The sequence below is a fragment of the Vipera berus genome (assembly GCF_964194415.1).
Source record: "Vipera berus genome assembly, chromosome: 5".
In the NCBI taxonomy this organism is placed as follows: Eukaryota; Metazoa; Chordata; class Lepidosauria; order Squamata; family Viperidae; genus Vipera; species Vipera berus.
Genome location: NC_138207.1, coordinates 3,819,736 through 3,845,909, shown reverse-complemented (window position 1 = coordinate 3,845,909; position 26,174 = coordinate 3,819,736). Strand labels below are relative to the sequence as shown.

At 48.7% G+C, this 26,174-nt stretch overlaps 1 protein-coding gene across 4 annotated transcripts; it reads left to right on the top strand.

Moving 5' to 3' along the window:
- Positions 1–797: 797 nt before the first annotated feature.
- On the top strand, positions 798–24,690 carry NCL (nucleolin). 4 transcript variants are annotated; one of them, XM_081329626.1, is made up of 15 exons: positions 798–958; positions 3,696–3,809; positions 5,082–5,322; positions 5,965–6,099; positions 8,801–8,986; positions 9,225–9,311; positions 11,699–11,828; positions 13,503–13,639; positions 14,587–14,710; positions 17,213–17,364; positions 18,747–18,873; positions 18,976–19,127; positions 19,943–20,069; positions 22,367–22,602; positions 24,188–24,690. In XM_081329626.1, the coding sequence occupies exons 1-15, from the start codon at positions 941–943 to the stop codon at positions 24,271–24,273; spliced, it is 2,052 nt and encodes a 683-aa protein (XP_081185752.1). In that variant the 5' UTR covers positions 798–940; the 3' UTR covers positions 24,274–24,690. The 4 variants fall into 4 exon arrangements, with proteins under 4 accessions (XP_081185752.1, XP_081185753.1, XP_081185751.1 ...); XM_081329627.1 differs by having other exon boundaries at positions 3,696–3,812; positions 9,228–9,311; XM_081329625.1 differs by having other exon boundaries at positions 3,696–3,812.
- Positions 24,691–26,174: the final 1,484 nt, after the last annotated feature.

Sequence of the window (26,174 nt, the reverse complement as noted above, 5' to 3'; positions counted from 1 at the left end):
TTTTCTCCTATTCTATTTTCTTATTTCTATTCTTTCTCCTATTCTTACTCCATTTTATTCCATTCTTTCTATTCTATTATTTTCCCCTATTCTATTCCATTCTTTCTTCTATCCTTTTCTTATTTTATTCCATTCTTTCTCCTATTCTATTGTTTTCTTTCTTCTATTCTTTTTTTACATCCCTTGCTTCTGCTCCTGCCTTCAGCTGCTCTGCAGAATAGGCCGAACCCCTCTTCTCCGTGACGGCCCCTCAATTCCTAACATTTCTTCCCTAACCGGACCGTTCCGCAAGGGAAGTCAGAGGCCAGGCCCATCAACAACAGAAGGAACGTGATTATCGGACCATTTCAGGTACATAAAGGCCCTGAATCGAGAAGCCAGACTTCCAGCAGCCTCTCGGTACACTCCAAGAACTGGACGATTCCCGATCCGAATTCTCCTTGGACACGGGTTGCGTTCTCACGATCCCCTCCCCCCCAACCCACTTAAACCACGTTTCAGCGAGGCAGAGCAGCGCATGGGACGGGATGGAAACCCGCGCCACGTGCAGCCCCACTTCCTCCACCTCGCCGCTTCCGCCCAGCAGAGCGCACCTATCACAGAGCCTCGCCTCGCCCGTTCCGCCTCCCCATTGGCTGCATTTCCTCTACCCGCCTCCTAGAGAGGCGCGGCTTCTGATAGGATGAGGCGGGGACGGCCGGTCATTGGCTCGCTCGGGAGAGCTCGAACGGCGGCCGTCTATCCTGCCCAGCGGGCGGGGCGTAAGGGCGCGCGGCCGCCGATTGGTCAGAGCGACCCAGCGGGGGCGGGGCGTAGAGCGACGAGCTCCCTCAACCACCTCCTTTTCGGCTCAGGCGGAGACTCGAGCCAGGCGCTGGGAGCGTGAGGTGGGCTTATTTTTTTCGCCGCAGCTGAACATCCGGACAACTCCGCCGCCATTATGGTGAAGCTCGCTAAGGTGAGGACGCGCGGCCTAGCCTGCGGGGATGATGGCGGCGGCCGCCTTTAAACAGCCAGGTTGCTGATGGTGTGTGTGTGTGTGTGTGTGGAGAGTGAGGTGGGGGGGATGAAGGAGATGACAAGGGCGGGCCACTCGGGCGGCCTTACGCGCTCGGCGGTTTCTAGGCCTCCCGCGCACCATCCCTAAAGAAAAGCAGCGGTGACGAGGGTCATTAGAAACGGTTTCAGCTTCTTCCCCCTCCCCCACCCCACACACACACACTCCTTTGCCTCGCAATTGGAAGCGCTTCTCGGGCGCCCACACGCGCTCGGCGGTGGAACGTTCGGCGGTTTCTAGGCGCCCCCCCTCCCTCGCGCGCTGTTATTGGCAGCGCGCGCGTGTGTGTGTGTGTGTGAGAGAGAGAGAGATAGAGCGAGCGCGCGCGCGCCTGCCTGCCTGCCGGAGAACAGTTTCTAGGCGCCCGGGCTGCCTCGCGCCGCTCGAACGTCGCTCCTTTTGCGCGCGCAGGAGGGAGGAGGAGGAGGAGGGAAGCGAAGGGGGAGAAAAAAAAAAAGGACGCGCGAGTCTCCTTCCGCTCGCGCGCCCCTTCGACCACGTGACACCAACTCCTTCCGACCGGCGCGGAAGGAGCACGTGAAAGGGGAAGAGAAGAAGAAAAAAAAAACGCGCGTCGCTTCCTCGTGGAGCGGAGGCTGGGAAATAACCCACGTGGGGCCGACCTGCTCGGCCTAGGCCGCGGGCGCTTGGCCCGGCTATGGATAGGCCCCGGCTGGGCTTTGAGGCCCCGTTTTCCCCTCCCCCTCCGGGAATCGGCCACCTTTTAAGTAGCCCAGGCGGGAAGAAGCGGTGCGTCCCTGGGCGGCTGCCCACGAGGCCGAGAGAAGAAGCAGATTGGCCGGGCCCCAGCCTGGCTCGGTCTCGGGGTATAGGCCAGAACAATTAACCAGTGGAACCACCTGCCTCCAGAGGTGGTGAATGCTCCAACACTGGAGGTTTTTAAGAAGAGACTGGACAGCCATTTGCCTGAAATGGTATAAGGTTTCCTGCCTGAGCAGGGGGTTGGACTTGATGACCTCCAAGGTCCCTTCCAACTTTATTATTATTATCCTCCGTTCAGTACAAACTGTGGAAGAGAGAAAGGTTTTTTTCCCCCTTTACCTCTGACCAGGAAGGCCTTTTCGGACGGTTGCGCAGAGCTGGGCAAAGCATGGGTTCTGCCACATAAGAGGGTGACCGAATAGCCGAGTGGGAAGGGACCTTGGGAGGTCATCTAGCCCAACCCCCTGCTCAAAGCAGGAGAACCCTGTGTCATTTCAGACAAGCGACTGTCCACTCTGTTCCCAAAAACTTCCAGCGATGGGAACACCCACAGCATCTGGTGGCAAGTTGTTCCACTGGTTAATTGTTCTAGCTGTCAGGAAATTTCTTTCCTTCCGTTGCTTCTTTTCCTGCCTTCTGGTGCTTTGGAGAACAACTTGACTCCCTCTTCTTTAGGGCAGCGCCTGAGATACCGGAAGGCTGATAAGTCCCCCACGTTCCTCCTTTTCATTAAACTAGACATACCCAATTCCTGCAACTGATTTTTTAGCCCCCTAATCAGTTCGTTGCTCTTCTATGACCTCTAGTTCACCCCCCACCCCCGCTCAAACAGAAAATTCTGTACCATCTCAGATGAATGTCCAATCTCTTACTAAAAACCCAATGTTGGAGCACCTGCAAGACTGCTCCGCAAGGAGGCTATTCCTTAACCAGCCCCCGTATCACATAAACACAGTTTGCTCAATGGAAGATACCTCATCTATCTTTGCAAGAGTTCAACTCACTTAATTGAGAAATTCTTTCATTATATTGGCATGCGTGCCAATCCACCATGCTATCCAAATCTGGGACTCCTGAGGGCTTCACCATGCTTGGATAACAAAATGAGAGACACAGAAGCCAATTTATTTAAATATAAATGAACTGCAAACCAGTTGAAAGCTGTGCTGACCTTGCGACAGCTAAGCAGATGGTTCAGATTATCTTCTTTAGATATGTGGAAGAGCAAAGCAGCTGTGGAGTGCCAATGTCCTGGAAGAGGATGATTGTTTCACTAGGAATTTTCTTCTCATAAGGTGCCTTTTTAAAAAAAAACATGTCTTAAGAGATTGAAAACATAGGACTGGCCACTGGTGAAATTGCTCTTAGCAGGCTAACACCCAGCCGTTTGTCTCTAAAACTATGAAGCACTTAGTGTGATTTTAAAAGAGATCTTTGGTGCTTTAGATTTCAAGGATGAGGATGCCCAGCAACTAAAAACCTTGAAATATCCTTCAGAATAGATAAAACTTCTCTGCTTTTGAAAAGTACCTAGTCACTGCAGAGTGAAATTTTGGTGGAAGACTGATTTGCGAACAAAACTCTTTTGCAGTTTCAAATACTTACCAATAATGATGTGATTATTGGTAAGTATTTGAACACATACACAGGTAGTCCTTGCCTGCTGACGGCTTATTCAGCAATTGTTCAGACTTCGCGACAGCACTGAAAAAGAAGCTGTTGGCTCGCTTGGGAGGCACTGAGTCAAGAGGAATTGTCTTGGACTACATATAAAATATATATACTTGATGTATATAAAAGATGCAGTGTTAAAAGTTTGCAATTTGGTGGGGCTGCATGTGGGCCCTCGCGCTGGACCCTGCCTGTTCTAGATGGTGAGGAAAAGGAAGACCTTGCGTATTTTTTTGTTTTGCAGAATGTTAAAAATCAGCCTAAACAGAAGAAAATGACTACCCTTCCCCCAAAGGAAATTGATGACAGCGATGAAGAAGATTCATCAGAAGAAGAGGAGAGCAGTGAGGAGGAGGAGGAGGTGAGAACCATTGCGGCTTGGTGAGGAGCAGAGATCCCAGTTCTAGTCCAGCTTCACTTATGGAAGTTAATTGGGAGGCTTGCCGTCTCTCCCAGTTCAACCTTCTGAAACCAGAGGGGTTGTTGGGGGCACAAAGAATTAAGATGGGAGTGCTCAGCTTTGAGCTTCCAGATCAGGGGTCTTCAAACTTGGCCCTTTTATGACTGGTGGACTTCAACTCCCAGAATTCCTCAGCCAGTGTGCACGCTGGCTGAGGAATTCTGGGAAGTCCACCAGTCATAAAAGGGCCAAGTTTGAAGACCCCTGCTCCAGATGATCCTCGCCTGAGATCCATTTCATGTTACATTATAAAACAGTTGCAATTGGAAGTGAAAGCTTCCCTGCCGCCCCCCCCCCATTTCATTGTGCCTTACCCCACCCTACGTGAACACGAACACATGTTGAACCCCACTTGCACAGAATCTGACAAAAATCAACCCACCACCACAACAGGGATTGGAAATCTGGTCATCCATCAAGGCACCCCATATGGCCCGAAATAATTTGCCTTTCTTTTTTCTTGGGGTGTTTTTTTGGGGGGGGAGGGGGCCGAGCCTGTTCATTTGAAAATGCACAAAAATGCTGTAACTGCCCCACCCTCCAAATGTCACGTGACCACACACTGTCACAACAAACACTTGGGCTGAGCTATCACAAGGAACACTAAAGCTGAGTTGCCCAATGCGGTCACTGGATGGCAGGGGTTCAGCCTGGCCATTTATGGTGGGGGTGGGTGGGTTGGGGGGGGACTTTTAGTAGCCATAAAGTCCCCATTCTGTGGCCATTGTAACTTCAAGCAGTTGTAAAATAATGGTGTTGTTTTTTTTTCACAAGTCAGTCAAGCATCTCCGTTAAAGGAGAATATTCCGTTTGAGAGCCCTTGGTGCTCTCTGAGCTTGGTTGTTTTCTTGCAGACGTTTTGTTACCCAAACTATGCGCCATTAGTGCTCAGACAGCACCGAGCACCCCTCATTTCAACCCTGAGCTATAAATATCCTCCTTTATTCAGTTTTTGTGCACGGCAGCTGTTCCCCATATGAAATGACGGCCGTAAAGCGCTCTTTCCCTGCTCGTGTCATGCTTTTCGGCCTGAAACAGTTACTGAAAGTCTTCCCTTAGTGAGTTTTGTGCTTTATACTCCTTGTGTTGGGGGCTGCCAGGGTAGCTTTGCCTATCGTAATGCTTTTTTTTTTTTTTTTTTTTGCCTATCGTAATGCGTTTCTCTTGCAGATGCCGGCTCCTAAGAAAGTGGCCGTCCCGGCAAAAGCGGCTGTTCCCAACAAAAAGGCAGCAATTCCTGCCAAAAAGGCAGTAGCTGCTCCGGCTAAGAAAGCAGCTGCAGCGCCTGCAAAAAAGGCCCCCGTCTCTGCCAAAGGAGCAAAAAACGGGAAGAATGCAAAGAAGGAAGAAAGTGAGGAGGAAGAGGATGATGATGAAGAGGACGAGGATGAAGACGATGATAGCGAGGAAGGTGAATTGCCTGGGCAGTGTGTCTCGTAATTGTTTTCTGCCATATCCAGAGTCCCCTGGAGTTTGAGCAATCAATAAATTTAAATAAATAAATGATAACGTCACTATTCCATGTTTGGCAGCCCGAAACTGCGAGCTACATCTTCTGGAAAAGATCTTCCCCACGGTACAGGTAGTCTTCGACTTACGGCCACAGTTGAGCCCAAAGTGTCTGTTGTTAAGTGAGACATTGGTTGAAAGTGAGCCCCATTTTACGACCTTCCTTGCCACCGTTGTTCAGTGAACCCGGCTTCCCCAATGACTTGGTGTGTCAGAAGGTCACAAAAGGGGATCGCGTGACCTTGGGACACAGCAACGGTCGTAAGTATGAACCGTTGCCGGGCATCCGAATTTTGATCACATCTTGGGTTGTAACTCTGAAAAATGGTCACAAGTCGCATTTTTAGTGCCGTAACTTTGAACGGTCACTAAATGAACGGTTGTAAGTCGAGGACTTCCTGTACTAATAATCTCAATAGGGGTCACTTTCCCCCCCCCCCCCCCCCCCGTTACTCCCAACTCTCTTCAGGAGAGTCAGTTTATTAAATGTAAGCTTTATCAGTGGATTGATTAAGAACTGATCTAAGTAAACTGCTTGCCACAGATGAATCTGAGGAGGAGCCCGCTGTGCCCGTGAAAAAGCGGGGCATCCCGGCACCTCAGAAGAAGCCTGTAGCTCCCGCCATCCTGAAGCAGATGGACGAGGAGGAAGAAGAAGAGGAGGATAGCGAAGATGATGGTACGTCTCTGTTAAAGGAAGCGCAACTTCCTGAGTCTTGGGAGTGCCAGCTAGAAAAAGTACAGCGGATTCCCGCAGGTTAAACTTAAGAAATTAAAAAGGGGTTATTGTGAGGAGGAAGGTAAAAAAATATCAGCACAGATGATGAATTTCGGGACTTAATACTGATCTGGTGATGTCTCTGTTATGGTCTGATGTGTTGATCCCATTCCTAAATCAAATTACAAAAGAGTAGATAGATGGAAAGAAAGAAAGGATATAGATAGACGGGCAGACAGAGATAGAGCATGATAGAAACAGAGAGATAGGTGAGTGGATAGAGATAGGTAGAGAGGGGGCATAGAGTCAGATAGGTGATAGATGCAGTAGCTAGAGATAGGTAGATATAGATTAATAGGTAGAGATAGAGCAAGATAGACAGACGGATAGAGAGACAGAGATAGGTGAGTGGATAGAGATAGAGAAAGCAAGATAGACAGACGGATAGAGAGAGATAGGTGAGTGGATAGAGCAAGATAGACTGATAGAGAGATAGGTGAGTGGATAGATACAGATAGAGCAAGATAGACGGATAGAGAGACAGATAGGTGAGTGGATAGAGATAGATATACCGTATTTTTCGGACCATAAGACGCACCTGACCATAAGATGCACCCTGTTTTTAGAGCAGGAAAACAAGAAAAAAAAATATTCTGAACCAAATAGTACCGGTATACTAGGAAGGAAGGAGGGGAGAGAGAGAGAGAAGGAAGGGAGGGAAGAAGGAAGAAAGAGAGAGAGAAAGAAAGAAAAAGAAAGGAGAGAGAGAAGGAAGGAAGAAAGAAAGGGAGGATGGAGGGAGCAAGGAAGAGAGAGAAAGAAGGAAGGAGGGAGGGAGGAAGAGAGAAAGAAAGGTAGGTACCGGTAGTTTCTTTTCCCTGAATAGGTTTTCTAAGATGCCGAAGCAATTTCAAACAATTAGCAGTATTATCTTGCAAATGGGAAATCACTTCCAATAAACTTCGCAGAGAAACCTGCAGGGACAACTCCTCACGGCTTTGCTGGGGCAAGTTGCCTATGAGGTTTAGTTCAGCAAAAACTATTTGTTTAGCAGCGAGGTAAAAGAAAGAAAATGTGCGCGCGCAGGGAGGGGGAGGCAGTCAGAAGGCATGGCAGGCACCTCCGTATTTCCTCCCCTGCCGACCAATCACACGGGCGGGGCGGAGAATTCCACGTCTTCATTCAATCACGTCTCTCCAATGGAGCTGATGGACTGCATTGACTGAACGGGAGACAAGTGTTTTGGCTTACCTTCGGACCATAAGACGCACCTCGTTTTTCCACCCACTTTTGGGAGGGGAAAAGTGCGTCTTATGGTCCAAAAAATATGGTAGATAGAGCAAGATAGACACACAGACGGATAGAGAGAGGTGAGTGGATAGAGATATAGATAGAGCAAGGTAGACACAGACGGATAGAGAGATAGGTGAGTGGATAGAGATATAGATAGAGCAAGGTAGACACAGACGGATAGAGAGATAGGTGAGTGGATAGAGATATAGATAGAGCAAGATAGACAGACGGATAGAGAGATAGAGATAGGTGAGTGGATAGAGATATAGATAGAGCAAGATAGACAGACGGATAGAGAGAGGTGAGTGGATAGAGATAGAGCAAGATGGATAGAGAGGTGAGTGGATAGAGATAGATAGCAAGATAGACGGATAGAGAGATAGAGATAGGTGAGTGGATAGATAGAGCAAAATAGATGGATAGAGACAGGTGAGTGGATAGAGATATAGATAGAGCAAGATAGACAGATGGATAGAGAGATAGAGATAGAGCAAGATAGACAGACGGATAGAGAGATAGAGATAGGTGAGTGGATAGAGATAGATAGAGCAAGATAGACGGATAGAGAGAGAGATAGGTGAGTGGATAGATAGAGCAAGATAGACGGATAGAGACAGATAGGTGAGTGGATAGAGATATAGATAGAGCAAGATAGACATAGACGGATAGAGAGAGACATAGGTGAGATACAGATAGATAAGAGGTAGATAGAGCAAGACAGACACAGAGATAAGATTAGATTAGATAACCTTTATTGTCTTTTTTTCCCCTGTGGGCACAACGGCACCCATTAAGAATGAAATTTAGTCACTTGCTCTCAAAAGTGTACACCTACATAACAGACATTTAAACATACACAACATATGTAGAGACCTACACCCTTACCTATAAGGAAGAGTAGCTTACTAAGAGTAGCTCTTAAAACAGCATTTTTCTTTTTCAACTGGGAGGGAATTTTAGAACGCCAGCAGACAGATAAGTCTTTTGACTCCCCACAGTTACGGCGGTTGCCCTGTTGTCCCCAGGGTCACGTGATCGCCTTTTGCGACCTCAGCCAATGGGGAAGCCAGATTTGCTTAACGGCTGTGGCGGGAAAGGTGGCAAAATGGGACAAAGCTCCCTTAACACTTCCCTCATTTTGGGCTCAGCTGTGCCCATAAGTCGACGACTGCCTGCATGCTGTTCTGCTTGCCTCATTGGCATCGATCAGAACCAGCCAGAGCGTTTTCAGCAGGGGAGGTGACATCAGGCAGAAGATGCCGGGGGAGGGATTGAAAGGAGGGGGGTGGTTTTTTTTTGAGGGTTTGTCTCAGGTGGGTGGGGGGGAGTTGCTCAGCCCCCCGGCCCTTTTCTCACGGCTTCCTAATAGAGTCGGAGGACGAGCCCATGGAAGTCACCCCGGTGAAAGGAAAGAAGGCTGCGCCAGCGAAGGCAGCCCCAGCGAAGGAGGAGTCTGAGGAAGAAGAGGAAGACTCCGAGGAAGAAGAGGACGAGGAAGGGGATGAGGAGGACGAGGAGGAGGACGATGACGATGAGGAAGAGGAGGAGGAGGAAGGTGAGTTAGCCTGTCCCATGGGTATGAGCCCGGTCTCCTTTTTTCGCCCTGGGTTCCAAAGCTGGGAAATGATGATTTCTCGCTGAACTGATGTGATCCAAAATCACAGATGAGCAAAAACCTTAAGATAGTCAAGTCCTGATCCAGCACTACTTTCGGGCCCTCTGCCTCGCCGGCTTTTTTTCCCTGTGTGTCCGTGGGTTGTCGTCATTAACACGTTTGCCCTTTTACTCCCCAGAAGGTCTGCAAGGCACGCCTGGAAAACGAAAGAAGGAATTGGCCAAGCAAAAGGGCGTCCCAGATGCCAAGAAGAAGAAAACAGAAGGTAAATGCCCCTGTGTAAGACCCACAGCGGACTTGCTAATAATGACCCCTCTCTCCTCTCCTCTCTCTCACACACTCACACTCTCACTCACCATGTCCCTTGACTTGGCTTCAAATATTTCAGTCCTCCCAATTTTTGACCTCCCTGAAAATCTCAAGCATACGTGGTAAGATATCCTAGGTTTAGGGACAGCCCATAGCAAGAGCCGCGGTTAGTGTGTGCAGCGTTGCACGCTAATTCTGCTGACTGCCAGGAGTTCGATCCTCACCAGCTCAAGATGGACTCAGCCTTCCCTCCTGCCGAGGTCGGTAAAATGAGGACCCGGGTTGTTGGGGTCAAGAGGCTGACTCGGGTCCCCCAACCTATGGCCTGCGGAAATGGCTGGCTGATGCACACACGCCTGTGCACGCACTCCCCCCCCCCTCCGGCCACTCAGCCCCGTTCGCACATGCACGTGGGCACGAAAGGGGCGGCTGGCGGGTGTGCATGTACGGGGCTGCTAGTGCTGCGCCAGTGCATGTGGCACCGTTTGCATGGGCGGACCAATTTGAAAGCTGCGCGCTCTACCTCCAGGCTGCGAGCCCAGACCTCTGGCTTAGAGAGTGCTGTAAAAGCACTATGAGGTAGTATAGAGTGCTATTTTCCTTCCTCCCTTCCATGGTGGGACAGCGGTTAGAATGCAGTATTGCAGGCTGACTCTGCCCACTGCTAACTCACTGCTGGGAGTTCCATCCTGACCGGCTCAAGGTTGGCTCAGCCTTCCGAAGCCAGTAAAATAAGGACCCAAATTATTCGGGGGGGGGCGCAATAATCCACTTAGAGTGGGCTGTGAAGCGGTATATAAGTGTAAGTGCTATTGCTATTTAGGCTTGTATATATACTGCCCCCTGGGGGACGCGGTGGCTCAGTGGGTTAGGACGCTGAGCTTGTCGATCAAATGGAGGGGATTGTACAAAAGTGTGTGTGTGTACACATACACACAAACACACATACATATACATATACGTCTATATACATACATATATACACATGCACACACATACACATGGGATGCGGTGGCTCAGTGGGTTGATCAAATGGTCGGCAGTTTGGCGGGTCGAATCCCGAGTGCCGCGTAACAGAGTGAGCTCCTGTTACTCGTCCCAGCTTCTGCCAACCTAGCAGTTCGAAAGCACGTAAAAAATGCAAGTAGAAAAATAGGGACCGCTCTGGTGGGAAGGTAACCGTTCCGTGCGCCTTTAGCGTCTAGTCATGCCGGCCACATGACCACAGAGATGTCCTCGGACAAGCGCTGGCTCTTTGGCTTTGAAACGGAGATGAGCACCGGCCCCTAGAGTTGGAAACGACTAGCATGCATGTGCGGGGGAACCTTTACCTTTATACTGCCCCCTAGCACTTTCTGGGCCGTTTACAGTGGAAAAGCATTTTTGCTTATTGTCCCCAACAATCTTGGTCCTCGTTTTACCTACCTCAGAAGGCTTGAATCAACCTGGAGTCCCGTCACGATCGAACTCCAGGCTGTGGGCAGAGTTTGCCCACAACGCCGCATTCTAACCACTGCGCCGCCAGGGCCCCTATAAGGACAGGAGGTTGAAGGACAGCCCCAGTCATTAACTTGCTCGTCTGCCCCCAGTACATGAATTATTGTCTCTTAGAGGATAACGCAGACAGTCCTTGACTTATTACAGTTCATTTAGTGACCAAAGTTACAACGGCATTGGAAAAAGGGACTTTTGACCGTTTTTCACACTGAAACCGCGGCAGCATCCCTGTGGTCACGTGATTTGCATTTGAATGCTTGACAACTGACTCACCTTTACGACCGGCGCAGTGTCCCCCGGGGTCGCGTGATTCCCCTTTCTGCGACCTCCCTGCAAGCAGAGTCACCGGGGAAACCAGGTCCACTTAACTCTTACTAACTTCACCCCAGTGATTCATTTTAACTGGCAAGAATCGTAAAGTGAAATGGGACAAAACTCAAATTGACAAACTTCTCAGTGACGTAAATTCTAAGCTCCGTTTTGGTCGTAAGTCGGGGACTACCTGTAGTTCAGCCTTGCTGTCCTGGTCCTCCCAGAAGTTGCAGATTGAATGTATTAAATCGGGGGGGGGGTCTTCAAACTTGGCCCTTTTAGGACTTGTGGACTTCAACTCCCAGAATCCCTCAGCCAGGCACGCGTGCCTGGCTGAGGGATTCTGGGAGTTGAAGTCCACAAGTCCTAAAAGGGCCAAGTTTGAAGACCCTTGTGTTAAATAGGTCAAAATAGCCAGGAACTGAGGAGTTTTTTTTTTTAATTTCTGAGCTGTAGTATCTTTTCCACCAGGGCCTCCTAATAGCAATCTTTCCCCGGGACGATTTACCCAATGTCTTAACCTCCCCTTTCCAGAGCCTGCCTTCTCTCTCTTCATGAGTAATCTCAACGCGAGCAAGAACTTCGAAGAACTGAAGGCTGCCATCAGAGATTTCTTTGGGAAAAAGGATCTTCAGGTCCAAGAAGTCAGAATTGGCAATTCAAAGTAAGAACCTCATTGAGTCGGAAGTACCAACTTCCATGGGAGGAACAGATGCGGGATTTGGGCTTTGGCCAGTCTAAAGCAAAGGAGAAGAAATAGGGGAGACGCGATAGCAGTTATTCCAGTATTTGAGGGGCTGCCCCAAAGAAGGGGGGGCGGGTCACATTGTTCACCAAACCACCGGAGGGAAGGGGCGAGAAACAATGGTTGGAAAACTGATCAAAGAGAGAAAGCAACCTGGAATTAAGGAGGCACTTCCTAATCTAATCAACCAGTGGAACAGCCTGCCACCAGAAATCGTGGGCGCTCCATCACTGGAGGTTTTTAAGAAGAGGCTAGACGTTCACCTGTCTTGAGATGGTACAGGTTTTCCTATTTGAAGGGGGGGGCTGGACTAGAAGACCTCCAAGGCCCCTTCCAGCTCTTATTCTTTCCCCAAAAGTAAGACCTACATCGGAAATAAGCCGTAGGTTGATTTTGGGGTGGGTGGGCCTAATATACACCCTACCCCTAAAAATCAAGCTAGTGGGCCACCCACTTAGTATCCAGGCCTGCCATGAATCGCTGCCTCGCCGGCCCACTTCTGCACCCGCTCGCACACATTGCCCCCAGCCTCCATTTCACCATCAGAGGCATTGAACAAATGAGTGGGCCGATCAGAGAGCCATCTCTTAGGACTAGCTCTCTACCCCTTGTGTACAAGAGGCAACAAAAGCCGATTAAAGCTGCTAATGTAAACTTTTGTCCTAATCTGTGTGTGTCCCTTCCTTTCTCTTGAATCTTGCCAGTGCTCAGATTCAAGATTATTGTTTTAAATGCTATGAGCTTCTGTTAATAATAGCCCTTTGAAGGCTTCCTGATCAGTATGAATACGCAAGTATTCAACGCTTCCCCCCCCCCCCCCCCAAAAAAAAAAATTCTGTGCTTGATCGCTTGCCTTGGTTTGTATAGTTAATTTGGGAATATTCTTGCTGCCTTTTGGAAGGCAAAAACAATTCCAGCTGATCAACTTGCTTAGTTCATGGTTGCGTTCTGCACAGTCTCTTGTGCCCCTTTGTAGAGAGGGTGGAATGCATTTAGAAGCGTACGGTCTGCTATGTGTATATACTCTTGTGGACCGTGGGTGCATATCGTGGCCTGGTGACTATGTCTGTCCGGTTAGGCCAGAGGTAGGCAACCTTGGCTCTTTTATGACTGGTGGACTTCAACTCCCAGAATTCCTGAGCCAGCTGTGCTGAGGGGAAAGGGAGAGGTTTCCAAGCTGAGCCATACTGGCTCAGGAATTCTGGGAGTTGAAGTCCACGAGTCTTAAAAGTTGCCAAGTTTGAAGACCCTTGATCTAGATCAGGGGTAGGCAACCTTGACTCTTTTATGACTGGTGGACTTCAACTCCCAGAATTCCTGAGCCTGGCTGGCTGGCTGAGGAATTCTGGGAGTCGAAGCCCACCAGTCATAAAAGAGCCAAGGTTGCCTACCCCTGGGTTAGCCTTTCAATTAATAAAACGTCACAATTGACAAGAATGATACAACCAAAGGGAAGGGGTGAGCCCTCTCCGGGAGTCTGCGGCTGCCTTGATTTGCTTGAAATTGGACGGCAGTTGGCCTTGAGAAAGCATCCATTTGTGTGCTTCATTCTTGTTTTTCAAAGACTGAAAATTCTTCCTCTTGTCAATGCAGGAAGTTTGGCTATGTGGATTTCTCCACCGAAGCCGAGCTGGATAAAGCACTCAAATTAAATGGGAAAAAATTGATGGGCTTGGAAACGAAGCTAGAAAAGGCAAAGAGCAAAGAGAGCCTTTGGGAGAATAAAAAAGGTGAGTAACAGCAAGAATTCAAATATTTTGTTTGGCAGCACTTTAATACACGACACGCGCGTGCAGTAATTAAGGCATCGGGCGAGAAACTCAGAAAACCTGAGTTCTAGTCCTGACTTGGGCAGGAACCCAGCTGAATGACCTTAAGCCAAATCAGATTTTAGGAAGGAGGAGGCAAGGGCAACTCAAGGGGTGCATGTACAACAGAGACCCACGTAAGATTAGTTAAGTATGAAATACTCCACCAAAGCTTTTCATGAAAGCAGTTCCTTTCCTTGTGTATCAGGTTAGAGTTGAAATTCAGCTCTAAAAAAGAACAGAAGAAAATGTATTCACCAGGCTGGAAAATTTTTTATCTTTCCAGCCCAGTGATGCCTATTTTGATAGCTTTCTTCTGAGCCTCGAACAACCCAGGCAGAGACAACAGGGATTGTCCACAGGTGTTTCAGCTGAAGTTCTGTATTTAATTTATTTTGTTGCGGCTGAGTTTTTCTTTTAATAAGTTGCGTGTCAATGCTGCAAACATTGACATGTTTTTTGCACTGACAATATAAGAGACGGCCTTTTGTTTAAACTGCTTCACTTTGAATCCTGAAGGGAGGGAATTTTCCAATGACTATTTTGAGAAGACTAGAAAAGCCGGCGTACAGGATGAGACCTCATATGTAAAACTAAATTGGATAATGTGATTTATGACGTGTAGATAAGGGCAGGGATTGTGTGTGTGTTACGATGGGTTTATTTCAGAGTCTCGCATCCCTCCATGAGTGCCGATGTTTCGTTTCAATACTAACTTATTAGATAAATAATATGCCTGCAACTTGTTTGAATTGTCTCATTCATCGGAACCATGACATTGCACTTTTGATGAACTGGCTGGCCAGCCGTGTGAAGGAAAATGGCAAAAGGAAATAGCGTAAGATTGTGATGCCTGGTTTTTCTCTTAGAGAGAGAAGCGAGGACCATTTTTGTGAAGAACCTCGCTTACAGTGTCACCCAGGATGAACTGCATGCCGTATTTGACGAGGCCGTCGAGGTCAGGCTGGTGTCCAAGGATGGGAATAGTAAAGGGTACGTTATTTCTCAGAAGACCCAACATATTTTTATTTCTTTGTGATAAGGTTTGTGCTGCTTTCCTTTTTAAATATTTTAAAGGCATTCTGTCATTGTAACCACATCCATTTCATGTTTTAAAAATCTCCATGTAAATGTCATTATTTTTGGAGCTCCTGGGTCCGTCCTGCTAAATAACTGCCAAAACAAGCTAGAAGAGAAAACGGTGCCACCGGGCTAATTAACTAATGATGAAATTGTACCAAAATGGAACATTTAATGTATTTATTTAGCGTGTGGCATAGAGCATATAAATAACAGTAATAAAATTGTACAGAACGAACACCTAATAATATGGTACTGGTATGATAGAAATACGTAGTCAGTTTTGTATGGTTTAGGAAATTCAAGTTACATTTTAAAATACATGGATTCATAAGAATAGAACAAGTGTTCTATATATTAAAAATTAACTCTAATTTTTAATTTATTTTAATTTTTAATTTTAATTTATTGTACAAAAGCCTTTAATTTTAATTTTATCTTAATTTCTGTATTTGTTGTATATTATTGTTGTTAGCCGCCCTGAGTCCTTCGGGAGATAGGGCGGGATATAAGCCCCATTAATAAATAAATAAATATTAATATCTAGGCCAAAATGACCACCACCCCCCAAAAAAAACCAGGGAAATTCCCCTAAAAATCAGACTACAGATTGAATTAGCTTAATATGCCAAATCTGAAGGGACGGCATGATTGACGGCTTCTCTGGGAAGCTACCTAGAAATACAGGTCATCCTCGACTTACAACAGTTCATTTAGTGACCGTTCAAAGTTAACGGTGACACTGGGAAAAATGGCCTATCGCTGTTTTTCCCCACTGACCACCTTTCTAAGCATCCCCACGATCACATGACAGGAATTCAGACACTTGGCAACTGACCGGTATTTATGACAGTTGCATTGTTCCCGGGTGTGTGTGTGTGTGTGTGTGTGGCTCAGGTGAATCCCTTTTGTGACCTCCTGACAAGCAAAAGGGGGAAAACATGCACTTAACAACCGGGTTACTAGCTTATCAACTGCAGTGATTCACTTAACAAGTGTGGCAAGAAAGGTCACAAAATGGGGCAAAGCTCCCTTAACAATTGTCTCACCAGCAGAAATGTTGGGCCGATTTGTGATCATAAGTCAAGGACTATCTGTATTTCCCTGTTACATCCAAAGATAGTTTCAGCAGGAGGGGATTGTACAAAAGTGTTTGTGTGTACACAAACACACATGCATACATACATACACATACGTGTATATATACATACATATATACACACATATACACATGCACACACATATATACACACATGGGACGCGGTGGCTCTGGGTTAGGACGCTGAGCCTGTTGATCAGAAGGTCGGCAGTTTGGTGGGCCGAATCCCGAGTGCCGCGTAGCAGAGCGAGCGCCTGTTACTCGTCCCAGCTTCTGCCAACCTAGCAGTTCGAAAGCACGTAAAAACGCAAGTAGAAAAATAGGGACCACTCCGGTGGGAAGGTGACAGCGTTCCGTGCGCCTTTGGCGTCTAGTCATGCCGGCCACATGACCACGGAGACGTCCTTGGACAAGCGCTGGCTCTTCGGCTTTGATATAGGGACGCGGTGGCTCAGTGGGTTAGGACGCTGAACTTGTCGATCGGAAGGTCGGCAGTTTGGCGGGTCGAATCCCGAGTGGTGCGTAACAGAGTGAGCGCCTGTTACTCATCCCAGCTTCTGCCCACCTAGCAGTTCGAAAGCACGTAAAAATGCAAGTAGAAAAATAGGGACCACTCCAGTGGGAAGGTAACAGCGTTCCGTGCGCCTTTGGCGTCTAGTCATGCCGGCCACATGACCACGGAGTCGTCCTCGGACAAGCGCTGGCTCTTCGGCTATGAAACGGAGATGAGCATGAGCACCGGCCCCTAGAGTCGGAAACGACTAGCACGCATGTGCGGGGGAACCTTTACCTTTTATATATATATATATATATATATATATATATATATATATATGTATGTATGTATGTATGTATGTATATGTATATGTATGTATGTATATATATATATGTATGTATATATATGTATATATATGTGTATATATATATATATATATATGTATGTATGTATATATATATGTATATATATACACACACACACACACACACACACATACGTACATATACATACACACATACACACACACGCATGCAGAGGCGACTTAAAAGAGACCTTTCGATAAGGTGGGTGGCAAATAAGTTTCATAAAACAAACAAAATGCCGTACATGAAGCTTTAAGACACGACTTCAACTCCCAGAATTCCCCAGCTAGCTAAGGTCATGAAAGGGCGCAAAACTCCCCTTAACTCTCACTTAGCCACAGAAACGTCGGCCTTACATTGTGGCCGTCATTCGAGGACGGGCAGCTAAGCGGCTTGTTTAAAACGCGGCTTCCCCAAGCAAGCCTTGGATAAAAGCTGCGACGCTTGCATTCCAGGATCGCCTACATCGAATTTAAAAGCGAGGCCGATGCCGAGAAAGCCCTGGAGAAGCAGGGGACGGAGATCGACGGCCGTCCCATCGTGCTCGACTACGTGGGTGAGAAGAGCCAGCAGGAGGGCAGGAAACCTGGCAAGGGAGCCCCATCAGGTAAGAAGTCCCAGGTGAATCCGCTCGGGGTGACGAAAGCTGCCTCTGCTGCAGAGAGAGGCCTCCCAAAATTAACCAGGCAAGGGAAGACTACAGATTCACTCGTACAGCCGTTCAGTTTCAACCGTGATGGAATAAAGTAGAAGCTGGAAGGGACCTTGGAGGTCTTCTAGTCCAGCCCCCTGCCTCAAGCAGGAAGAACCTATACCATCTCGAGACAAGTGATTGTCCAGTCTCTTCTTAAAAAACTCCAGGGATGGAGCGCCCACAATTTCTGGTGGCAAACTACTCTACTGGTTAAAATTGTCCTCACTGTCGGGGACGTTTCTCCTTAATTCCAGGTTGCCTTTAGACCTTTGCAGGTCTGTAATGCTCAAAGTAAGATCAAAATGAGCGGTTAAACTGCGGTGTTGCAGGCAAATCCTGCCCATAGCCTGGAGTTGTGATCCTGACTGACTCAAGGTTGACTCAGCTTTCCATCCATCCAATCAATCAGAGCAGAGCTGGAAGGGACCTTGGTCTTCTAGTCCAACTCCCCGCTCAAACAGGAGACCTTACACAATTTGAGACAAGGCTCTTAAGAACCTCCAGTACTGGAGCACCCACAACTTCCAGAGGCAAGCTGTTCCACTGGTTAATCATCCTCACTGTCAGGAAGCTTCTCCTTAATTCCAGGTTGCTTCTCTCCTCGAGTAGTTTCCTTCTGTGGCTTCTTGTCCTGCCTTCTGATGATGCTTTGAAGAATAGCTTGACACACACCCCCTCTTCTTTGTGGAAGCCCCTCAAATACTGGAAGGCTGCTATCTTGTCACCCCCTTAGTCCTTTTCTTTAGCCAAATCCAAATCCTGCAGCCGTTCTTTGTATGTTTTTGTCTCCAGGCCTTTAATCATCTGAGTTGCTCTTCCCCCCCCCCCTCCAAAGTCTCAACATATTTTTGTGATGTGGTGACCAAAACTGGCTGCGGTATTTCAGGTGTGGTCTTAATGGAAGTTTTAGAAAGCGGTCCTAGTACTTCACATGATTTTGATTCTGTGCCTCTGTTTATAAAACCAAGGATCGTATTAGCTTTTTTTGGCTGCTGCCGTCGACGGCTGGCTCATGTTTAAGTGACCCTCCACATGGTTGGTAAAATGAGGACCCAGATGGTTTGGGGGCAATATGCACACAAAAAAATGCTGCTTCATTTTTAATTGCCCAGAGAGTGCTGTAATGCACTAGTAAGCCTAAGTACTATTGTTATTGCTAAAAGCACCGTTGCAGTTTCACTCAGCAACCACTTTGCTTAACAACCAAGTTGCCACTCCAGCTGCGGTCTCTTGAATGAGGATTACCTGTATTCTTGGAACGCAATTACTCAAGTGAAGTGTGGGTTTTTGCACAGGGGGCGAATCGAAGACCCTGGTGGTGAACAACCTCTCCTACGATGCGACCGAAGAAAGCCTTCAAGAGGTCTTTGAGAAAGCCTCCGCCATCAGGATCCCCCAGAACAACCAGGGAAGACCCAAAGGGTAAGGAGCCAAGGCAAGGCCCCAAGAGGGGGAGAGGCTTGCCGCAGCTCGCACTCACGTCGTGAAGTTCCTCTAGTTCACTTTGTTCCTCCCTTTGGTCAGGTATGCCTTTGTCGACTTCGCCACAGCTGAGGACGCAAAGGAAGCCATGAACTCTTGCAACAACACCGAAATCGAAGGGCGCACGATCCGATTAGAATTCAGCAACTCGGGGGGGCAGAACAGAAATGCGAACTCTAAAGGCGGCTTTAGTCGTAAGTAGAGCTTGGCTACCTACCTGGAGCATTAACCTGGGCCCTTATAACCAGCCTCCACTCTGCTCTCCGTGTCCTTGGATCATCAAGCGGGGGAGGCAGCCACTCCTCCCTGTGACTGTGAAGGTAGACAGCTCTCCCGGGCACCATTGTCCCAAACTCTTCTGTTCCAGCCTACGACCGGCCCTGTTTGAATGTCAAGGACAACCCCTTTTTTCTTCTTATAGTCAACAGGCTGGAAAAACGCAACCAAATTTATTTACAAAGAAATCAAAAGTTCAAGCAAGAGTTAAACCAAAGTTCAAACAACAGTTAAACAGGAATAACAGACCAGGACTCTAGCAGAAGATCTTCAAACGGTTGCCTTCAGCAACCAGCACCTCCCCACACCTTCCCCTTTTATCAGCAGTCCCAAGGCGTGGCTTCTCATTGCCTTCTCCTCCTCTCACCGAGTTGCCTCATTGCCTTTCTCTGTTCTGTCTCCTGCTCCTAGCGTCCCTGAATAGATCCAGCTGTGAATCATCTACGTCCAATATCTCTGGCTGAGTCTGATGAAGAACATGACGGGAGGGGCCAGGCTGAGAGTCCTGCAGTGCATCAGAGCCTCCCTCTGACACCAAAGGCTCTCCAAACCCCTCCTCCTCAGAATAATCAGACTCAGCTGCTGGTCCCACTGAATCACGACACAAAAATCCCTGTTGGGCAATCCCGGTTCCAACTCCTCCGAACTGGGCTCCGATGGGGCCACGACACAGGACTCCTTTGTCTTGCTTTGACCCTTGCTGATCCCCCTGGCTTTTTCTCTCACCTTCCAGAGCAAAGCAAAACCCTGTTTGTCAAGGGGCTGTCGGAGGAGACCACCGAAGAGACCCTGAGAGAGTCGTTTGAGAGCTGCATCGGTGCGAGGATAGTGACTGACCGGGACACCGGCTCCTCCAAAGGGTAGGTGCGCGGGCCAACCCTGAAACGCTCGGTTTGCTCTGCCGAAAGGGCCTTTTTAGCTTGGCTTTCGGCCAGAGACGGCGTTTCCTTCTCAAATGAGCTCCATCCCGCCGTGAATTGAGTGGCAGGCCATGGATTCGCACGAGAAGAAGAGCAGAAACCCACAGCTCTGACCCTGAGCGTCTCCAACCCCCTTTGGAAGAATTCACCGTCACGGCTGTGGGACAATTTTTGTGCACCAGGGCCTCTCGCCGAATTTGTAGCTCGCCAGGCAATTTAGACGTGGCGAGAGCCGAGCTTTCGGATCGCCTGTCTGCGGAGCTTTCAAAGGGTCGGCTGCTGCCTTTAATAACGGGAGAGGCTTAAGGGGTTGGGGGAGCAGCTCCCAGTTTGTCTCCGGCGTTCTGCAGAATGGGCAACTTGCAGGCCTCCCTCTCTTCCTCTCTCTCTGGATTCCCAGGAGCCTGATTTTTCACGGAACTCTGCAGGGCGTGAATCTCCTGCAAAGGACGAGCTGTGCACTCGCCGCTCGGCAGCCAGGGAGGGAAGAGAAGGAAAGGGGACTTTCTTGACTTGCTTCTGGATTCAGCTCCAGCTCAGACTACCAGAGCATTAGCTAGTTAATTTTGCAGCGGTACAGAACTGTATTTGGGGGGGGGGGCAGTTTTGCTTTAGGTCAGCTGCCACCTTAATGCCTGCTTGTGTTGGCTACTTCAAAAAAACTTGGAGGCATTGCTTACCTTAAAGAATCTTCAATTGACAGGCATAACATTGGCAGTTGACAAGCCAAAATCCGAATTCCCCCCTCCCCTGAGCACATAGTGTCAAAGCACAATTCCCTCCTCCAATTAACAGTCGTAAATCAGATTCCCCCGTTAGTTTGAAATGCGGGCTCCCTCCAGTTCTCCAGCCCAATTCTTATCATCTCTTATTTCAATAACCTTGGTTCTCACACTAGGTCCAGTATTGTTGTGTCTAGCTAAACTCCCGTGCCCATTCCTCGGCTCCTCCTCCTCCCCCCCCCCCAAGTATCTAATTAAGTAAAACATAAGGAAAATTGTTGCATCTCTGTAGGTCAGTGATGGTGAACCTTTTAGAGACCGAGTGCCCAAACTGCAACCCGAAACCCACTTACGTATCATCGGGTGCCGGGTGGGCGTGGCTGCGGTGGTAACGGCAGAATGGGTGGGACTAAAAAGTTCAATCAAGCAGTCAATTCCAACTTTGTGAGATCTTTTTTTTTTCCCGCGAGAAGTTGAAATTGATTAATTGAACGGCGCCGGAGGCCTAAAGCGAAAAGGTTTTATAAAACCCAGCTGAAGGCCTAGGACTCGGCCGGCGGTGCGCATGCCCGCAGAGAGGACTCTGCGTGCCACCGTTGGCACACGTGCCATAGGTTCGCCACCACGGCCATAAGTTGTCCAAACAAAAACATCCGATATTAGCGGCGTTGACATCAGGACCGCCAAGAACTACAAGGATTGGGGGGGACGGGCAAGGGGGAAAACGGAAGGGAATGCTGTGTCTCTTCAAGGCTCTGCTTCCAGGTCACCCGGCATACCAGCTGCGTACCGTCCTGGACTGGGACCGGACATTGCATCCTGCCTGAACCTGACTTGACCCATGGGGGGGTGTGGGGGGGGCAGTGGGAGGTAGCTAGGGGAGGGAAAATTGGAATCCGGGATTTCCGCGCTCGGTTCCCGCTGGGCACTCCTGCAAAATCCACTTGACTTCTAACAAAACAGCCTTACTCCCACAAAATGGGAGCCAAGCATCGTCTCTTCTTAGAGGTTTTAAGTGGGGGCAGGTCGGGTGCTTTCTGGAGAGAACCCGTGCCGGGGGGGGCGGCAGTCCTGCACTTATGACCGCAATGCAGCCCCAAAGTTGAGTTTTTGCCCCGTTTGACGACTTCTCTCGCCACGTTTGGTGAAATGGAACCGCTGCAGTTTGTCACGCGGTCGTTAAGGGAATCCAGCTGTCCTCTCTCCCCCCCCCCCCCAGTCAACCCTGCTTGTCGGAAGGTTGCAAAAAAAGGAGGGGGACACGGTGACCGTCGTAAAATGTGCCCAGCGCCTTGAATTTTGATCACGTGACCATGGGGATGCTGCAGCGGGCGTTCAGTGAGAAGCTCAGACGCCCACTTTTCCCAGGGCCCTCGTAACTTCAAAACGGTCGCTAAGTGAGGCATTGCAAATATTCGGGCCGATCTGTTGCCCTTCAGCGGAACGGCTGGTCCTGGCGCCCCTCCGCTCTGACTGTTTCCTGCCTGTGACGGGTTTTTTTCTCTCTCTCTCAAGATTTGGCTTTGTGGACTTCAGCTCCCAAGAAGACGCCAAAGCAGCCAAGGAAGCCATGGAGGACGGAGAGATCGATGGGAACAGAGTGACCCTCGACTTTGCCAAGCCCAAGGGCGGGACCCCACGTGGGGGCAGCAGTGGAGGAGGAGGAGGTTTCGGCCGGGGCGGCAGAGGTGGGGGACGTGGCGGCAGAGGTGGCTTCGGGGGCCGAGGAGGCGGCCGCGGAGGTTTCGGAGGTGAGTATTCCTGGCTAGCGCCATTGAGCGACACGTCACCGCACGCAGGTAGCCCTCGACCTGCACAGCCGTTCACTGAGCGACGGGAAAAGATGACTTAGATTGGGGCCATTTGGTTGCCAGCTGTGATTCCTCTGTCTTAATTTAATTTTATTTATTTTTTTGCCTCCAAAAGAGGCACCGGGTCTTATTTTTTTACAAGCTGTGTGTCCGTGTCCTTTCCACTCACCTCGCAGCGGCAGCCCCCTTTCTTCCGTGGCTGAAGGAGCAGCTTCATTCTGCAGCTGATCCCAATCGGTAGCTCGGTTCTCGGCTACACAGGCCTTCCGGAAAGGCCTCTGAGTGCGAAATGCGGGCCTTAGTTTGCAGAATGCAGCTGCTCCTTCCGGCGAGGCAAATCTCGATCCGTGGGAGGCCTGGCTTGATTTTTTTTAGGCCTGCGCCTCGCCCCAAAACTAAGGCTTTATTTTTGGGTTAGGGCTTATATTAGGCCCACCCACCCCACCCCAAAATCAAGCTAAGGGCTTATTTTTTGGGGGGTGGTAAATCTTAACTTTTGGGGAAACTCGGTATTTATGACAGTTGCAACACCCCGGGCCATTTGCGACGACCTTTCCAGCTGGCTTCTAAGTCAGTGTGGGAAGCTGTATTCAGTTTAATGACTGCTTGATTCACTTTAACAGTTGCGGCGATCCGTTTAACAACCGTGGCCAAAAAAAAAAAAAAGCCAGTGGATATTAGGGCTGGAGAAAGAAAAAAAACAATTGCAACCAGCCTGCCTTCCACTGCGGGCCTGAATACTGCATGGGTCAGAAAGAGGGCAGTGAAAATAGCTACAGACCCCTCCCCTCCTAGGCCAGGGGTAGGCAACCTTCTCATGGACTTCAACTCCCAGCATGGCTGGCTCAGGAATTCTGGGAGTTGAAGTCCACCAGTCATCAAAGAGCCAAGGTTGCCTGCCCCTGGTCTAGGCTTCTCCCCTCTGGATGCCACTATAAGGCATCGCATGCCAAAGCAGATATATAGGTTTTTTTTCCCCGGGCCATCACTCTGCTAAGCACCTAATTCCCACAGCACTTGTTTTATGTCTTAAGGATATTTACCCACGGAGTAGGGCTGCGTTACTATTATCCTTCTCATCTTTCCTATTTACCTTCTCTCGGTGTCTTGCGATTATGTCACCTTTTGTTGTTTGTGTGTACACTGAGAACTTCTGCACTGGGAACAAATTCCTTGTGTGTCTTAGTCACATTTGGCCAATAAACAATGATATGTTCCATTCCATTCTATTTGCTATTCTGTTCTATAATATTCTGTTCTTTTCTATTCTGTTCGCAATTCTATTCTTCCGTTTGTATTTATTCTACTCTTTCTGTTCTTTTCTATTTTTTTTTCCTATTTTCTACTCCATTCTTTCTGTTCTGTGACTACGTTCTAAATGGGCGCAGTTCACGTAAGCCACCACTTTGCTTAGCAGCAGAAATGTTGTTCCCCGTCGTGGTCCTAATCCGAGGGCCCGTCAGTCTGCGGCTTTGAAGGTTGTCAGGATTCACCCACAGTGTCCCTTCTTCCTTCCCTCTTCCAGGCCGAGGCGGTGGCGGTTTCAGGGGAGGCCGAGGCGGCGGCGGCGACCACAAACCGCAAGGAAAGAAGATCAAATTTGACGACTGAGCCGGCGTGCTTTCCTTTGCATCCGAAAGGGACTCTGGGGTTTTTGATTCTGTCACCTTGACATGACAGAGCCTTCGGAGGACATTCCAAGACACGTCGCAGTCCCCGAGGAGCTTCTTCGGAGGCTCCCTTCAAGCAAAGAAAAACAGCCAAGCGACCGCCCGGCCGCGCATATGAACTTTTTTTTAAAAAACAAAAGCCACAAGAAATGTGGAAGTTGTGTCCATGTATTTCCCCGAATTTATAACGTTTTACCCATGTACAAAATTTAACTTCCTTAACGCATTTCTGTAGGCTTTTTCTTCGTTCTTTTTTTTTGTTCCCACCCCCCCACCCTCCCTTGCTGTAAAAATGCAAAATGTTTTATCATTTGTGTCTCGGCAACCTGTCTAGGACAGATTAAAGGGCCTAAGTGGATTCTTGTGCGTTTCCAATTCCTAATGTCGTGAAGCAGTTTTGAGTTGGGACGTGGGATGCCCTTGGCTTGCGTAATTTCAGCTCGGCGTCTCGGGCGATTTGAAAGAAACCGGCGCGGTGCAGTCACGTTAGACGTAAATTCAAATTTACTCAAGGCGGACATTGGGCTCTAATAAAGGAGAATCATTGTAGCTCTGGGTTGAAAGGGGGGGGTGTCCCTAGTTCTCTGTATGCTGGGTGGTTTTCTGGCAGATGTTTCATGACCCAACTAGGTTATATCATCAGTGCTAGAGGGGGGGAAGAGGAGGAAGACTATGGGGTCCTTGGTGCTCTCTGAGCTTGGTGGTTTTCTGGCAGACGTTTCATGACCCAACTAGGTTACATCACCCGTCTTGGAGGAGGAGGAAGACTATGGGGTCCTTGGTGCTCTCTTGAGTTTGGTTTTTTTCCTTGCAGACGTTTCATGACCCAACTAGGTTAGAGGAGGAGGACTGTGGGGTCCTTGGTGCTCTGAGCTGGGTGGTTTTCTTGCAGATGTTTTCTTGCCCAACTAAGTAATGTCATCGGTGCCAGCACTCTACAACTAATGATGTTTTGAAATAAATAAATAAACCTTTATTGTCAAAAGTACAACATGTGTACATTGAGATTAGCTGAGCCTTCTTAGTTTGGGTAACCAAGGGCCTGCAAGAAAACCACCATAAGTCACAGAGCACCAAGGACACCCACCCCCCAGACATTTATTTTTTCTAGTTTCACGTGACCATCAGAACGTGGGTCTTCAAAGGTGGCCCGTTGATGACTTGTGGACTTCAACTCCCAGAATTCCTCAGCCTGGCTGAGGAATTCTGGGAGTTGCGAGTCCACAAGTCATCAAAGGGCCACGTTTTGAAGACCCCCTGCCATAGACTTAACAGAAATTGGTAGAGCCTTGCAATGCCTCTGTCCTTTCGATTACAGATGGAGACGGTCCTCGAGTTAAACGGTTCATTTAGTCACAACGGCGAAGTCACAACCGCACCGGAAAAAAAAGTGAGGGCCATTTTTTACCCTTAGAAAGCATCTAGGCTGTGAAAGAAAGGAGGAATGCCTGCTGTGTGCTTTCGTCTCTCTGATTTTTGTCTCCAGAGGTTAGTGCCTCCCAAGCAACTGGCTGGGATTCATGGGAGTTGTAGTTTGAGAGATTGATTCTGGGGTGGCGGGGAGGAGGATTTAGTGAAAAGGCAGCCTTGGTGTGGATGCCGCAGAGAGATGCTCCCCATTTGCCCACAAGGTGGCAGCAGAGCGCTGAGAAACGGAAGGCCTGGCTGCTCAGTGTTAAGTAAGGGAATTAACGAGAGTTGGAAGTCTCAAGAAGGAAGGAAGGAAGGAAAGAGGAGGAAGAAAAGACGGCAAGAAAATAGAAGGAAAAAAGTATAGGCAGGAGAAAATAATAAGAAAAGAGAAGGGCCTCCTGGCTGCAGCGCCTTCTGGCTGCTCAGTGG

Bases quoted from the DNA above. Each gene is read 5' to 3' on its own strand.
- NCL (XM_081329625.1), top strand. The intron at 8,987-9,224 runs GTGAGTTAGCCT...TTTACTCCCCAG, and splicing joins GGAAGAGGAGGAGGAGGAAG to AAGGTCTGCAAGGCACGCCT. The intron at 17,365-18,746 runs GTAAGAAGTCCC...GTTTTTGCACAG, and splicing joins TGGCAAGGGAGCCCCATCAG to GGGGCGAATCGAAGACCCTG.